Source organism: Lissotriton helveticus, chromosome 6 (assembly GCF_964261635.1).
Source record: "Lissotriton helveticus chromosome 6, aLisHel1.1, whole genome shotgun sequence".
Taxonomy (NCBI): domain Eukaryota; kingdom Metazoa; phylum Chordata; class Amphibia; order Caudata; family Salamandridae; genus Lissotriton; species Lissotriton helveticus.
This window is the reverse complement of record NC_136067.1, coordinates 4,477,501-4,494,284: the sequence shown is the minus strand read 5'-3', so window position 1 is coordinate 4,494,284 and position 16,784 is coordinate 4,477,501. Positions and strand designations below refer to the sequence as shown.

General features: G+C 52.9%; 1 protein-coding gene across 2 annotated transcripts in view; it reads right to left on the bottom strand.

Moving 5' to 3' along the window:
• The window catches only part of GNMT (glycine N-methyltransferase), a 73,965-nt gene that overhangs the window by 1,893 nt on the left and 55,288 nt on the right, over window positions 1-16,784 (bottom strand). For both annotated transcript variants that reach the window (XM_078647234.1, XM_078647235.1), the window contains 4 exons: window positions 14,659-14,786; window positions 12,744-12,857; window positions 3,563-3,705; window positions 1,123-1,241 (listed from right to left, as the gene is read on the bottom strand). In XM_078647234.1, the coding sequence (XP_078503360.1) occupies window positions 1,123-1,241; window positions 3,563-3,705; window positions 12,744-12,857; window positions 14,659-14,786 (504 nt within the window). The remainder of the gene's footprint in view (window positions 1-1,122; window positions 1,242-3,562; window positions 3,706-12,743; window positions 12,858-14,658; window positions 14,787-16,784) is intronic.

Sequence of the window (16,784 nt, the reverse complement as noted above, 5' to 3'; positions counted from 1 at the left end):
ATGAACCTCATAAAGTCATGGCCACTGACGACCCGGACTATGGGTGGGAGTCAGACAAAAGCTCGTCGATGACCTTTGGTTAACATGGAAATTTCTCTCCATGTCACTAAGCTGGAGGGAAAAGCCTCCGTTTGACCATCACCGCCCGTCTGCCGCCTCTGAGGTAAAAGAGGGCCATGTCTTCAAAGCAGCGACCATGGTCTAAGTGATCAAACAGGAGGCACAGTGGAGAAGTGTGGCTCAATGGTTAGAGCGGCAGACCTTGATGCAGAGGTCTAGCCCAGGACCAGGGTTCAATTCCCCGCCTCGGCGGGTCTTGGGCTCAAAAATTCCACGGACCTGATAATTCTCGCCTCGGTGCCTATTCCAATCATGGAGTCCCACTCTGCAACTCTGGGCAATAGCTTGCTTAATCTCCACAACGGCCCCCACAACGCTAAGGATGCCTGGCCTCCACCTTGGGGGTGCCCAGGAGTGGACACCTCACAGGGAAAAGCCAGGAAGGGTTCCACAGCGGTATGCGTACAAGCACCGAGATACCCCTTTGGGGGTCGATTCAGTGCGCTATACAAATACTACTACATTTACATTTACATCCCTCTGCCCACACTGGCCGACAGGACTGGGCTCTGACCCCAGATCCGTCTGCGGTTCAACTGCTGGAGCCATGACGAGGTCAGGCAGACTCCTTGAGTTGGCCAACACACACTGCCGGTACCTGAGAGCGCCATCTACAGCCCACCGACCACCTCTGAAGACAACTGAGGACCAAGCGGGGTCCTAGACTGTTCTCCGTTGCCTCTGGCTGAGTTCGTGCTCTATAAATACTTACATACATACAAAGAGGTCCGGCCAGACCCAATAACGACATCTGGTCACTGGACATAGGCTTGAGGGGTGGGGGTTCAGGAGATATCCTGCAGCTTCTGTTATTATAATATGATGTTAGGGGGATCTTGAAAACATATAATACATCCCTTCTTATTTACCAACCATACCTCTCCCAAAGAGTGGACCGCGGACACACCACCCTTCCAGATGTTACAACCACCAGCCGTCACTCATCAGTAGAGGCGTTGCCTGGACCCCTCCTCGCCCCCGTGCCCTTCACCCAGGACTCACCTCAGCTCTGCAGGTTCGTCCCCCTGCGGTGGGACCTGCACGGTGTAGTCCAGGGTGACCATGTGCGGCTTGTTGTCCACCATCAGCACCGAGGTGGAGATGTCTTTGGTGAGGTCACTCTGGAAGAGAAACATCACAGTCACCTGCTTGTTTCTAGAGTAAACACCAATCAGACGGAGCCTTAAATCTGCCCACCTCATAACACCACCACCCCTTCTCCTCACAGCACCATCACCCATCCCAAAGCATCTGTGAGTGCGAACCCTATGACGCTCCCATCGGCCCATCTCACAGCACCGCCAATCACCCTTTCACTCATCCATTCATAATCCATCCATACACCCTTTCACCCTATCTATTCGTACACTCATCCATCCAGCCTTTTATACTTTCACTCATCCTTCCACCCATTCACACTTTCAGTCATCCATCGACCCTTTCAGTTAACCATCCTTCCTTCCACCCATCCATCCACTCATGAATCCATCCATTGACCCTATCACTCATCCATCCACCCTTTCACTCGTTCACTCATCTATCCATCCATTTGTCCATCTACCCTCCCTTTTACTCCCTCATCATCCTTACATCCACCCGCTCACTCATCTGTCCAGCCATTCACCCTTTTACTTATCAACTTATCAATCCATCCATCATTTCACTAAAACATCCACCCATTAACTCACCCATCACCCACCCGTTCACTCATCCAACCATCCTTTCACTCATTCATCTACCCTTTTACACATCGATCTACCCTCCTACCCATACATCCATTCACCCTTTCATTCATCCATACATCCTTTCACTAATCTATGCAGCCATCCACCCACTCATCCCTTCATTTACTCACTCGCCCACCTTGTCACATTAATTATGAGCTGAGCCTTTGTCTGCAGAGCTGCAGACAGATGACGCCCATCAAAAACTTCACCTCACTGTAGTTCCTAAAGCAAGGGGTGGGGTTAGGGTTCCCTGTGCCCCTGCACATATGAACTCTGACAACGTGAAATTCAAGGGTCACGCATGACGCACAGTGCCAGGCCCTGAGGTGACTGTGACATGGTGTTGTTTCCAGGGCTTTAAGTGGGATGAAAATACCGGGGGTCTCTCCAAAGGGGGTGTTCGCTGTAATTAAGGGCGTGGCTTAAAACACGTAAGCTAAAAATCTGTGCTTAATATAGTGTGGTGCCTGACTGGTATTTTGCCTCTTCTGTCAATGTATCCAGATATATAACAACAAGTAACGTTACACCTACAACAAGCCAGAACTATTGGCTTTGTTAATGGTTGTTAGTTGCATAAAATAAAAAAGTAGCAATCATGGCTTCCTTGAATATAATATTGAAAATGCATCTGTTCTAAAATGAAGAGACTGTGAAAGAACTCCAGCCCCTTCTTTTTAACTTCTTTCACCAGCTCCCTTTGTTGAGCTGGGTTCTCATGTAGCAACATTGGTGTTTTTGCACATTTCTTCTGTTTGACAGAATGCCCTGCCCTGGACCGAGGCTGGAGGAGGCCACCACATGCTTTACCAGCCCAGACTGGCCCATTATCATTCTGTATGTGGCAATCAGCCCCACACGGAATGGCAACGGGCGGGCGGGGCTGCTCTAGTGCTCCGAGGCGACCCATCAGAGTGCTGAAGCCTCTCACAGGGGAGCAGCGCTGCTCCCGGCAATGCCCAAAATTACGGACAAAAGGCGTACGTAAAAGGGATCCTCACGGACAACGGACGTGAGGTCTATTTAAGCCCATATATTCACAATAATACACTTATCATGCTCCCAACTTTGTCAAACTCCCACTAGAGAAGCTGAAAACTGGACGTGCAGCTCTCTCTGGACTGAACCTGATGGTGGACACAGAGGTCAGCAGAATCCAAGCTGAGTGGAGTTTCATAACCTCTGTTGTGTGGTTGATGTCTGGACACATGTGCCCGGCTCTCTAAGGCCACACATTGGTGTTTAAAGGTTTGGAAGCCTCTTAGAACCTTTTAGAGAGGAAACCAGTGGCACAAAAGTGCCAATCATGTGGATCAATTACAGATTCATGCTGCAAACCATATTGATCAGTGATAAATACCAACAACAGATCACCTGATTGGCACCATCGGCCCACAGGGTGTATTAACTGGTAGTCCAGTTTCGGATATATTTGAGAGCCATATGGTTCTGCGCTGTTGAAGACCCCATAAATGGTTTTAAGGTCCGAAACGTCATCCTGTACAGCGCCTTGTTTCCCGGTTGCTCAAACTGCACCAGATTAGACATCGATTATGTCGGTGACCCCGCCGGGCACTGCCCCATGGTTGATCGTCATCAAGTACAGAGCTGTGCCATGCTCATGAGCCGTGCCCTTCTAGATGCCACCTCTCCAGTTGGCTCTCCATCACTCCCCCCGCTGCCCCACGCCCGCCTGGCACCATCCTTGTAGTTACCTTGTAGTAGATGTTCTTTCCCTGGGGGGCGCGGCCCGTGGACAGGATGTAGTCGTAGTTCCGGTGGTCGATGATCATGACCCCGCCTGGTCGCACCATGCTCGCGATGTTCTTCAGCGCCAACCGCTGGTCACTCTGGTCACCTGTGGACAGAGGAGAGGAGATGAGGCTCTTTACCACAGTGGAGGTCACCGGGGAGGGGCGGGGTGTCCCACCTAGAGGCACACACACACCGAATACTTGGTCTGTCTCTCCTTTTTCTTTACCTTTCTTATGCACTTACGCAAGACGCGTTACCTCGACATATGCGCAGATAGGTCCACCTTTTAGCCGCCCATATTTACCTGTCTTATGTCTCTCTTTTGTCTCTGTGCCTTTTTCCCTTCTAGGTGACGGTCAAGAGTGGACAATTATTTAGTTGTAGCCTTAACTAAAGGACACTTAGTTGATCACCCTGAGGGTTAACTCTACCCTCTTACTAGTAATATTAAAATCTAGTTTTCTTCACGTGCATCCCACAACCTTCACAGTTTTATTCTGGTCCTGATGAAGCGGCAGGGAGCTTTCTGACCACTGAGGGGCGAAACATGTCGACCTCCTAGTTACCTGGGCACATTACGCCTACAGGGGTACCTCGTAACCTACAGGTTTTATACTCTGCCAAGGGTACCACCTTATTAAAGTATCTCTTCTGGCAACCCTTGGACAGTTTTAACTCTTTGCACGCACTTTCGCACCCCCCACACAGGACTCACACCACACACCTGCATTCACAAACGGCAGTTCTCAAAAGATGCACCTGTGTTAGAGAGGCCCACCTTCCCCGCTGTCATGTACCTTTGTTCTCAAAAGATCTCTGTAGGAGAGTAGGGTCTGCAATCCTATGATCACCCAGATTTTTGCTTTTTGCTGCACTGGTTTACGACTTTCCCTGGCTGTGGGCCTGCTAATCAGACCCACAGCCTAGCTGTTCTCTCTATCCAAATTGTACTCAGGTACTGAATTGGCACTGGGCCCTCTCCAAGTCCCTGTACCCAGGGCTGAGGTGTACCCAGAAGTCTCCCAGGGGCTGAAGCATGTATTATGCCACCCCTGGGCTGACTAACTAAACTGACACAACTGGCTGCACGACAGCTGGGGCAAGGTGGTGTACTCACCCTTTGCTTTAGATATAGTATACCTATATCTAACCCTAAAATGGACACACAGATCTCCTATCAGTCACTCCTATGGCAGGCCTTAACAATCCTGAAGGCAGAGTGCTTGGAATCGTGTGAGATGGTGCTCTGGCATGAGCTGAGCCTGGCTGCGGCTTTCGGGATCCATCCCTTAGCCGTTTCCATGATATCGCATCCCATATACTCTTAAGTGCATTATAATCCTCGCGGTTATATGCCAACTCTGGTATCGCTTTATCAAAACATGTCGAGTAAGGTGTCATACGAATTGGAATACTAACCCCTCGCCAATTCTGGCGACGGGGTTAGCATTCCACCCTTCTAGAGGGACACGACATGTATGTAACCCCTAACCCCGGTTAAAGTCAAACAGAGCCTCAGCTCCACAAAATGGATGCTGCCACCGAGACACAAGTCTGCCCTCCTGCTGCTGGGAGTCCTCCCAGAGCAGGAGGCAAGGACAAAGGGTTTCCTGCCAGGGGCGGTGCCAGCACCGTCCCAGACAGGGTTTTGTGTATTGTAGGTAGGCAGGGCTTCAGAGGAAGGTGACTGCAAGTGGCACCCCGGTGCTCACTGTGCATAGGCTGGCTGGAACCAGTTCCAGGGTCACTCCAGACCCTGGCCTGGGGAAAAGCCCGCCAAGGAAGTGGGTGTAACCACCCCCCTCCTAGTCCCACCCCTAGGGCAGGACTTAGTCGCGTGCCAGCCCCTTTTTACAGGATAAAGGTAGGAACTGGCCCCCTTCCAAATCAGATCATCTTTGAATCCTGAAACTACTTTCCACGAAAGGAACTCAAGACTTCTTCCTAAGATTTCTCCCTTGTGACTAAGGAGTAGTCACCCTGCATCCGCAGGCACCATCTTAAGAACACTGCGGTCTGCTGCAAGTCTCTCCTCCGGATCAAGACTGCCCAGCTCGACGAGAACCGGCTTCCCTGGCACCTCTGACCTCTACCTGCATCATCAGTCACGCTGAGATTCGTGGGTGTGACGAGACCTCGAGGGACCGGCCATCTTCAAGACTGCACGACTTCTTTCCAGCAAGCCCGCCGAGTAATTTCCTGGTGAGTGCTTTGGGGTCCGAGAAGCCCCGACCCTGAGCAGCTCCAGCACCGAAGTGCAGCCTCCCAGCATCTCCACGATCTGCGTGGGGCCCTTCTGCTTTTTGCTGCTCACCGCGTTGTTTGGCTACTAGCCCGCTGGCTTGTGGCCTCCTGAACGACGCCCGACGACATTTCTGCTGCTGGTCTGGTTGCTCCAGGCTGGCCCTTGCTCCCTTCCAAAAGAGGAGCCCCCCGGACCCTCCTGGTCCACTCAAGACGCCATTTTGAGTCCACCGCGTGGGCTTGAATTAGCCAAGGCTTGTTGCCCAATCCTGGGTAACTTTGACGCCGACAGCTTCATCCATCGTGGGACAGCTCGCCTCTCCATCCTGGTCGCCGACAACGCCTCCTGGTCCGTGAGATCTGCAGAGCCAGCGTCGCCCACTCACCTAGTCGAGGTGACTTCGCCCGGTGCCATCCTGGTGCCCACTTAATCACTGGCTAGTGATTCAAGAACTTGGTCCCCTCTGCTTTCAGGTTTCTTCTTCCTCGATCCAGGCTTGGATCCAACGAACTTTCCTTCACTGGTCGCCTGCCAGCAACTTCCTTCTTCCAGGCTCCTGGTCCGGCAACGAGATCCCCGACGTCTTTTCAGACCTATGCAGCTGCAGCCCCTGGGCTAGGTAACTTCGGCACTTCGGTGTCCCAGCATAGCCTCACTATCCTAGGGTCAGGATCCACTGTCGTTTTCTTCCTACCAGGTCGGGTTCGCCCGTGAACACTAACTTTGCCTTTACTAGCTCCCATAGACTTTGTCCCGCATCCCGCGTGAGAGTGCACACTCTGCACCTGAGTCCCCTAGGCCTCCTAGAAGTAATCTAACGATTCAATAGTCAAGTCCTAGCGAGTCCAAAGCCTATTAGTACTGTACTTACCTGCTAGTAATTTCGCATTCCACTTTTAAAGTATATGGTTTTTCGTGCCCCTCGGGCATTTGTGTATAACGTGCTAACTTAAGTATTTTCGTAAGAGTTTTGTTGTGTGCCTAGCACCCTGTCCTCATAAAGAGTACAGGGTTGTTGTGATTCTAATAAATACACTGTTTATTTTCATAACACTTGTGTGGTGTCCTTTCACTGGGTGTTCAAGGGGTAATGTGATGGTAAAACAGCTGGCTTAACACGCCTTCTAGAGTCTTAGCCTTAGACTGCTCGTATCCATGCTACTAGGATAGCTGGTCTATAAGGTTGACTTACAACCAATCATCAATAAGGGTTGTTTGGACTGATATATAGTGATCACTAGAATAGTGAACACTGCACATCAGGCCAACTTCTCACAATCTCCGAAAAAGTGACCCTTTAGGGTACCCGTAGGGCATTGCAGCGTCGGCCCGACGAGGAGCAATCGCCCGATGATGAAGCATGACATCCTTCGGGGTGTGAGGGCAGCAAGAGACAAGACTTGTTCTTCCCCACTGAGTCCCAGACCACTATCCCTCTTCTCTTTTTTCTTTTTTCTTTCTACAGTGAGAGAGTGACTACTTGCACTACTCACCTTTCAACAGTGTCCCCCCCCCTTTGTGTTGATATAAATGTGTATATCACGCAGTGTACACTGCCGCTGTGTGATACTGTGTCGTACAGGTGGGTGTCTTTAACACAGGTACGTGACAGCGGGGCAGGTGGGCGTCTCAAACACAGGTACATGACAGTGTCGCAGGTGGGCGTCTCAAACACAGGTACATGACAGTGTCGCAGGTGGGCGTCTCTAACACAGGTACATGACAGCGGGGCAGGTGGGCGTCAAACACAGGTACGTGACAGCGGGGCAGGTGGGCGTCTCTAACACAGGTACATGACAGCGGGGCAGGTGGGCGTCTCAAACACAGGTACATGACAGCGGGGCAGGTGGGCGTCAAACACAGGTACGTGACAGCGGGGCAGGTGGGCGTCTCAAACACAGGTACATAACAGCGGGGCAGGTGGGCGTCTCAAACACAGGTACATGACAGCGGGGCAGGTGGGCGTCTCAAACACAGGTACATGACAGCGGGGCAGGTGGGCGTCAAACACAGGTACATGACAGCGGGGCAGGTGGGCGTCAAACACAGGTACATGACAGCGGGGCAGGTGGGCGTCAAACACAGGTACGTGACAGCGGGGCAGGTGGGCGTCTCAAACACAGGTACATAACAGCGGGGCAGGTGGGCGTCTCAAACACAGGTACATGACAGCGGGGCAGGTGGGCGTCTCAAACACAGGTACATGACAGCGGGGCAGGTGGGCGTCAAACACAGGTACGTGACAGCGGGGCAGGTGGGCGTCTCAAACACAGGTACATGACAGCGGGGCAGGTGGGCGTCAAACACAGGTACGTGACAGCGGGGCAGGTGGGCGTCTCAAACACAGGTACATGACAGCGGGGCAGGTGGGCGTCAAACACAGGTACGTGACAGCGGGGCAGGTGGGCGTCTCAAACACAGGTACATGACAGCGGGGCAGGTGGGCGTCAAACACAGGTACGTGACAGTGGGGCAGGTCGGCGTCTCAAACACAGGTACATGACAGCGGGGCAGGTGGGCGTCTCAAACACAGTTACGTGTCAGCGGGGCAGGTGGGCCTCTAGTCTGTAAAAGTGGAAATTTCTGTTCTTCCTCCCTCTCCTAAGGGCCAGTGGGGGCCCTGGACATCTGGACAGGGCCACCTTCTCATGGACTCCTGTCAGTTCTGAGCGAGGACATATTGACGAGGCCCCCACAGGACGGCCCCCCCCCACCAGACTGCGAGAACCACCTCTGGAAGGGGTAAGACCGGGGTGAAGGCAGGAGAGGGTGGGTGGGTGCAGGGTAGACACCAGGGGGGTCTCTAAATCTGTCTTGTGAGTTCACCGAGGAGGACCTGTGGCCTCTGGTGCCACCAGCAGAGGTAAGGGGCAGGGGAGACCCTCCCCAGGTGACTGGGGGCATTACAGTTCATAGGTGCCCAAACAACCCCCGGACAGTCACTACCGACAGTAGGTAAGCGCCTAGAAGCTGCATTCGAGTCGCTGCTGACTGCTGTGGGGTCCGATGCCTTCGGGGGGGCAGAGTGCCAGGGGCCCTGGTGGGAGGAGGGAGAGAGCCCCCCTGCTGTCTGTATAGTAAAATACAGCAATCACCAGGGTTCGGTGGGTCCCGGTGCCACTGCACCTCCGGTCCCGGTAGCACTCTCCCCGGCAGCTCTGCCGGTTGTCGCTCGCCCGCAGTCCTCTCCGGCAGAGTTCGTGCCTCGCGCCCACCTCTGCTTCAGGTTATTGGGAATTTTACTTCTGTTCTCGCATTACTGTTGATTAGTACTCCTAGCTCTCTGCCATTGTTATGTTATGTTATGTTAGTATGAATTTGTAGAGCGCACGTTCACCCCGGGGTTTCTTGGCGCTGTGTGCTGCTGGGGAACCCGTCCTGGCTTTCCCTGTGGGATGGTCCCTATTGGGCACCCCCAAGGTGAAGCCAGGCATCCCCGGCAGCGAGGGGGCAGTTGTGGAGATTAAGCAAGCTTTTGCCCAGAGTTGCAGCGTGGGACCCATGGTTAGAGAGGCACCGAGGCGAGGTTTATCAAGCCCGCTGACATTGGTTCCGTACCCTGCCGCGTCGGGAATTGAACCCTGGTCCCGGGCCGACCTCTGCTTCTGGGTCTGCCGCCTCTAACCGGTGAGCCACGCTTCTCCACATGTCCATTGTCAGTATTAATCTGGGTTTGGTGCATTTCTGCATAAGGCGCTCTTAGCGTTTCTGCCTCGTAATTCTTTTCCCGCCGCCGCTCCTGCTCAGTTACCACCCCGCCCCTGCCCCTCTCCCGCCTCCACCTCTACTCCCACCCCCTCCCCTACATAATGGCGACTGCTGTGGGGTCTTCGGCGCGCCAAAGTCAAGCCCGTCTGTGCCCGTCCGCGACCCGACCGCGACCAGTGCCAGGAACCCTGGTTCTCCTGGTCCTTACCGCTACGACTAGGCCACAACCCATGCTCACAATCCCGGGAGCTACGCTGACTGCGTAAGAGGCTCGCCCATCACGACCCATAGGCAGTTCTCGTGTGGACACTGCTGAAGGTCTTTCACCGTCGACACCGGGGAGCCGCCGACTGAACAACCCTCTGAAACCCTCCCTAGCATCCTTCTCAACGTGCGCTCCCTACACTGACATGCCATAGAGATCTGGGACCTGATCGACACCCTATCGCCCGACGTCGCATTATTCACGGAAACTTGGACCAACACCACCTCCACCCCCGACATCACCACAGGAATCCCCGACGGCTACAAGATCCAGAGATAGGACCGCCCTTACCCCCCGGGAGGAGGACTCGCCACTGCACACAAGACCCGCCTCTGTCTCTCCACATCCAGCACGAGCGACCCCTTTCCAATACGGAACACCTCCACCTCCAGATCCAGACCAACCCCAGGACCACACTACGTGGCACCCTCATCTACAGACTGCATGGTCCCTGCACCCACCATCGCCGAGCTCGCCGTACCCCACGCCATCACCTCCAGGGACTACATCCTGCTTGGGGACCAGAACTTCCACCTTGAAAACAGTCAGAACCCCGGCTCCACTACACTCCTCGAGAACCTGGTCATCCTAGAACTGAAACAGCTCATCAGTACCCCTACCCACAGGGCGGGCCACACCCTCGACCCCACCTTCACGGGAGGATCCGCTTCAGCCACACTACCCAGCCCCTCTGGACGGACCACCGCTGCATCCATTTCACTTTCAACACCACCACCGCACCCAAGACCGTACCCACGCCCGCCACGACGGAACTGGAGTAAGGTCACCGAGGAGCACCTGAACTCTGCCCTCCTCCAAGACCCCCCCTCCAAGGCCACGACTGACACCAACTCCGCAGCCAGGGAATTCCACCGTTGGGTCTCCGGCTGCGCGGACAAGCTAGCACCTCTCCGCCGCACCGCCAACCAACACCCGTTGAGGGACGCCTGATTCCCCACCGAACTCCAAGAAGCCAGACGTTCCTGCAGACGCTTGGCGAAAACCTGGAGGAACCAGAAGACCACGGAAGCACGGAACAACCACAAGAGCGCCCTGAAGGACTACCACCAGCGTACAAGGAACACCAAAAGGACCTTCATCAGTGACAAAGTCAACACCAACACATCCAACTCCAAAGAACTGTTCAACATCATTCAGCAGCTCGCAAAACTCACCTCCGAATCCTCTGACATCACACCTTCCCAGGAACTCTGCGACAAACTCAGCTCCTACTTCCACCTGAAGATCAAGGTCCTCTACGACAACTTCAGCGAGCCAGCAGAAAACAGCACCACGCCACCCACCACCGCCGGGAAACCAAACATCACCGCCTGGGCCCCCGCAACAGTCGAGCTCATATCCTCTACCATGAAGACCCACTCAGGAGCCCCCCTCACATCTTCCACAGGGCCGCCGTGATCATCGCACCCAAACTAGGATGAACAATCAACTCCTCCCTCATATCCGGCATCTACCCAGACGACTGGAAGCGCGCAGAGGTCAAACCCCTCCTCAAGAAACCAACGGCCGACCCAACTGACCTGAAGAACTACCGGCCCATCTCTCTTCTCCCCTTCTCAGCAAAGGTCACCGAAAGACTCGTAAACGCCCAGCTGACCGCCTTCATCGAAGAAAACGGCATCCTAGATCTGGCTTCCGCAGCAACCACAGCACCGAAACAGCCCTCCTCGCCGCCACCGACGACATCCGCATGTTGCTAGAACAGGGGCACACCGCGGCCCTCCTCCTCCTAGACCTCTCCACAGCCTTCAACACCGCACTGCAGCCGCCAGACTCCACATCGCAGGAATACAGGGATCCGCTCTCGACTGGATCCAATCCTTCCTCTCGGACAGATCCCAGAGGATCAGACTCCTTCCGTTCCTCTCCGACCCCACCGACATCATCTGCAGAGTACCCCAAGGATGTTCACTAAGCCCGACGCTCTTCAACATCTACAAGGCCCCCCTCGCTGCAATCGCCAGACAGCACGGGCTTGGCATTGTATCCTACGCCGACGACACCCAGCTCATCCTCTCCCCCACCAAGAACCCAGAAATCACCAGATTCAGCTTCCGGGAAGGAATGAGAAACGTCGCCCTCGGGAACCCACCCACCCTGACAGACCACGCTCAGAACCTCGGCATAATCGTAGACTCCTCCCTCTCCATGAACCGCCAGATCAACGCCGTCTCGTCCACCAGTTTCAACTGCCTCCGCATCCTTGGAAGACCTTCAAATGGATCCCCCCGACTGCAGAAAGACCGTCACCCACACGCTCATAACCAGCAGACTGGACTAAGGCAACGCCATCTACGCCAGAATCAACAAAACTCTTCTACGCAAGCTCCAAACCATCCAGACCGCCGCAGCCAGGCTCGCCTTCAGGACTTTGCGTCATGAGCATATGACCCAACACCTACGAGACCTTCACTGGCTCCCCATCGAGAAGAGGGTCACGTTCAAGCTCCTCACCCACGCCTACAAATCCCTCAACAACATCCGACACACATACCTCTGCGATCGAGTATGTTTGCACGTACCCGAGAGAAACCTCCGCTCCTCCGACCTCGCCCTGGCAGAGGTCCCCCGCATCCGCAGAGCCGGCGGGAGAGCTTTCGCCCACATCGCAGCCAAAACCTGGAACGAGCTCCCGGTCAACATCAGACGCTCCCCGACCCTGCACACCTTCAGGAAGGACCTCAAGACCTGGCTCTTCGACTGACCCGGAGCTGGCCCCCCACCCCCAAGCGCCTTGAGACCCTCACGGGTGAGTGGCACGCTCTATAAACCACTGATTGATTGATTGATTGCACCTTCTGCACCAATGCACCAGGGGCACCGGACACCCTCTGGCACCGGGACGAGGAGCCCGCTGGCCGGACCAAGCCCACCCAGCCCGGAAGGGACTCGGGTCACTCACCTTTGAAGTCCGGTAAGTGGGCGAAGGAGTTGCCCAGACAGATGACGGCGTCGAACCCGGGTCCAGGCTTCGGCAGGTCCTTGGGGAGGGTCAGCCAGTTTGCTTCTTCAATGACTGAAAGAGACCAGAGGAAGGTCAGAGGTCAAGACAAAGCGAGTGGAAGCCAAGAAACTGAAAAGAGAGACAAAATGGGATAGGAGAGAAAGATGACGAGTGAAGGAGTTAAAAGAGTGAAAAAGAGTCAGAGGGTGACATGGTAGGTAAGAAAGGAGAGAGAGAGAGAGAGAGAGAGAGAGGAGAGGGAGAGAGAGGGAGAGGAGAGGGAGAGGAGAGGGAGAGAGAGAGAGAGAGAGAGAGAGAGAGAGAGAGAGAGAAGCAGAGAGGAAGGACTGTGGGCTTGGAGAGAGAGGAGAAGGGAAGTAACGAGGGAGAAGAGACTGAGAGGTAGGAGAGAGAGAGAGAAAGAGAGAGAGAAGAAGGGAGAGAGAGGAGAGGGAGAGAGAAGAGGGAGAGGGAGAGGGAGAGGGAGAAGGAGAGGGAGAGAGGGGGGGGGAGAGAGGAGAGTGGGGGGGAGGCAGGGACAGTTGAATAGGATGTCTGCAAATCACATTACTCTGCACCATAAGTACCCATTAGGTGCATTGAATAATATAATAAATATTGTAGGAAATTGGGGCCATATTTACAAGGGTTTTATCTCCGCTTTTTTGTCTAAAGTGAAAGTAAACCGAGCCTGGCTCCCTTTACTTTCACTGAATCAGTGCTGGGGACGTATCTCAGCCCCAGAGGACTGATTCTCTAGGAGGAGGTATCTCTGGAAAGGGGAGCATCGCCCCTTTCCAATGGATCCCTGCTGGGGTATCACCACAGGACAGTGATCCTCAAGCAGGGATCCACTCACTGGGCACCAGGGAATAGGGTGCGCGCCCCACTGAAAGGTCTTAAAGTTAGGATTTTTCTCAGTTTTGTAGTAGTAAAGTTAGGAATCCTAACTTTCCTACCACTAAATGGTTTTTGTGAATACCGAAAGTTGTAAAGTTAGGATTTTGTTTCAGATAACTTTTGTGAATCGGACCCACAGACCTTAAGCACTTTTGTTACCAGGTCTCAAAAAACAGCACTTTCTTCACAGAATGCAAGTCGGCAGACAAACCTTGACCTAGGGCACTTTCCACACCCGATCTCAAGATGGTGGTCAAAATGTGAGCGTAGGTCCTGTCATCTTCATCCTACGTCAAGGATCGAGACGAACATTGACATTCGGCAACCCCCCCTCACCGGATCACTAGACAGAAGACAAACATTGACCTCAGGAACTCACCACATCGGGTCTCAAGATGGTGGACTAACATGGACCTCAAGCACTTTCGTTACTCGATCTCAAAAACCGGCACTTTCCTCGTGGAATCGCAAGACGGCGGACAAGCATTGATCCTATCGCAGTCTCAAGGACTGACACAGACATCAACTTTGGGCACTTTCCCCTTTCTGCCAAGTACAGAAAGAAACACTGGGCCCGATTCACAGAACTAACTTAAGACAAAATCCTAAACTTACTACTTTTGGTATTCACAGAAGTTAGGATTTTGTCTTAACTTTGTCTTAAAACGAACTTAAGACAGACTTAAGACAATCTTAAGACAGACTTAAGACAGACTTAAGACAGACTTAAGACAAACTTAAGACAGACTTAAGACAGACTTAAGACAGACTTAAGTTAGGATCTTGTCTTAAGTCTGTCTTAAGTCTGTCTTAAGTTCGTTTTAAGACAAACTTAAGACACAATCCTAACTTCTGTGAATACCAAAAGTAGTAAGTGTAGGATTTTGTCTTAAGTTAGTTCTGTGAATCGGGCCCACTATCATTTCGCTCATGCCTCATCGGACTCAGCCATTGCCCCGGGCTCGGTCCTCACCCCATTTGTCGAAGGCGTCTTCCTTCCTCCGGCTCCATCGCTGCTTCAGGGCGTACTTCAGCATCTTGTCGCTGGCGTCGACGCTGGTCATTTGGAAGCCTTCTTCCACCAACAGGATGGAGTCCACTCTGCAAAGGAGGCAAGAGGTGTGCAGGGTCAGTGAGGGAACAAGATGGCGGCATCAGGTGATGCATTGGCTGGGAAGGAAGAGAGGGGGACACAAAGACAACAGGGAACAACAGTATCATGATCCGGCGACACCACTGATGGCTATTGACTCCAGGAGGGAGGCCGAGGAGGATGCAGCCCGGAGGCTGGGGGGACGCGGGAGGGCAAGACACTAGGGGGCCGATTCACAGAACTAATCTGAGACAAAATCCTAAACGTACTACTTTTGGTATTCACAGAAGGCATTTAGTAGTAGTAAAGTTACGTCTCCTAACTTTACTACTACTAAATGCCTTCTGTGAATACTGAAAGTCGTAAAGTTAGCATTTTGTCTTAGTTTAGTAGTAGTAAACTGAGGAGTCCTAACTTTACTACTACTAAATGGGAAACATCCTTTACAACGCAACTTTTACCACGCAGTGCCTTTACGACGCAACTTTTACAACGCAAACCATTACAACGCATTGCGCTGGGGGGCGCTCTAGGATAGGGAATAGATTTAATTTACTATCCAACACCTTCCCTACTATCCACGGGGACTGGAGTTGGAATAGTAAATTAAACTATTCACTATCCAGCGCCCCAAAGCACTATGCGTTGTAAAGGCATGCGTGGTAAAAGCATGCGTTGTAATGTCATACATCCCTACTAAATGCCTTTTGTGAATACTGATAGTCATAAAGTTAGGATTTTGTCTTAGTTTAGTAGTAGTAAACTTAGGAGTCCTACCTTTACTACTACTAGATGGCTTCTGTGAATACCAAGAGTAGTACAGTTAGGATTTAATCTCGGATTAGTTCTGTGAATCGGCCCCTAGGTCATTAGAGGTACGGGATAGAAACACGTATGCTCGTTTCTGGACAGGAGCAGAGACCTCTTCGTGTCTTCCATGGACAAACCACAAGAGGAGAACCGCGGGCCATATTCGTGACCCAGTTGCGTTGCTCTTGCACCACGCAGGGTGACTTGCTTCGATGCGCTGCGCTGCGTGACAAATCTCATAAACGTGCCCCTAAGTCTTCTCTTTGACGCTCTACCAACGGGGTCTTCATCCGAGCAACAACGACCCACGTCACAACTCCCGACAGAAGAGTCCTCGATTCTCCACCCTCCAAACCGAAGCCCTTTACACCCTGAGACGCCCCAAACAGCACTAAGAACAAAGGCACGGTCTGCAAACAAGAAAGAAAGAGGGGGAGTCGAGGCGCAAAGAGAAGAAACACAACTTAGCACACTCACCTCTACCCGCAGAGACCTCAACACCAAAGCTAAAGCCTCGACGTGCGAGTCAGCCATAACAGAATCAATCAATCAATCAGGGAATTGTAAGCGCACTACTCACCCGTGAGGGTCTCAAGGCGCAGATAGGAGCAAAGCCCTCTTTATAACGCACAGTATCAACCCTCGTTCCGACCAGACACATAACACCGACAGTTTTACTTCGTGGTGCCATCGCGGTGGCGGTTAGATCGCAAAGGCATTTGAACGCCAATGCGATGTAAAGGCAAATGAAATGCAAAGCGAGTGACATGCGAAAAGGGAACGAACGTGGGCTGCTTCAACCGGTGATTAAATAGGGTGAGTGACCATGGCGAGTGACATGTGTGGGTCAGTGGATGGATGGGTGCTGGGCGCATACACATACATCATATTAATGGCATAATATATGGACTAAATGGGTGGGTGCATGATGTGTGGGTGAGTGGATGGATGGATGGATGGATGCATGGATGGATGGATGGATGGATGCATGGATGGATGGATGCATGGATGGATGGATGGATGGATGCATGGATGGATGGATGCATGGATGTATGCATGGATGCATGGATGGGTGGGTGGGTGGGTGCATGGATGGATGGATGCATGGATGGATGGATGGATGGATGCATGGATGGATGGATGCATGGATGTATGCATGGATGCATGGATGGGTGGGTGCATGATGTGTGGATGGA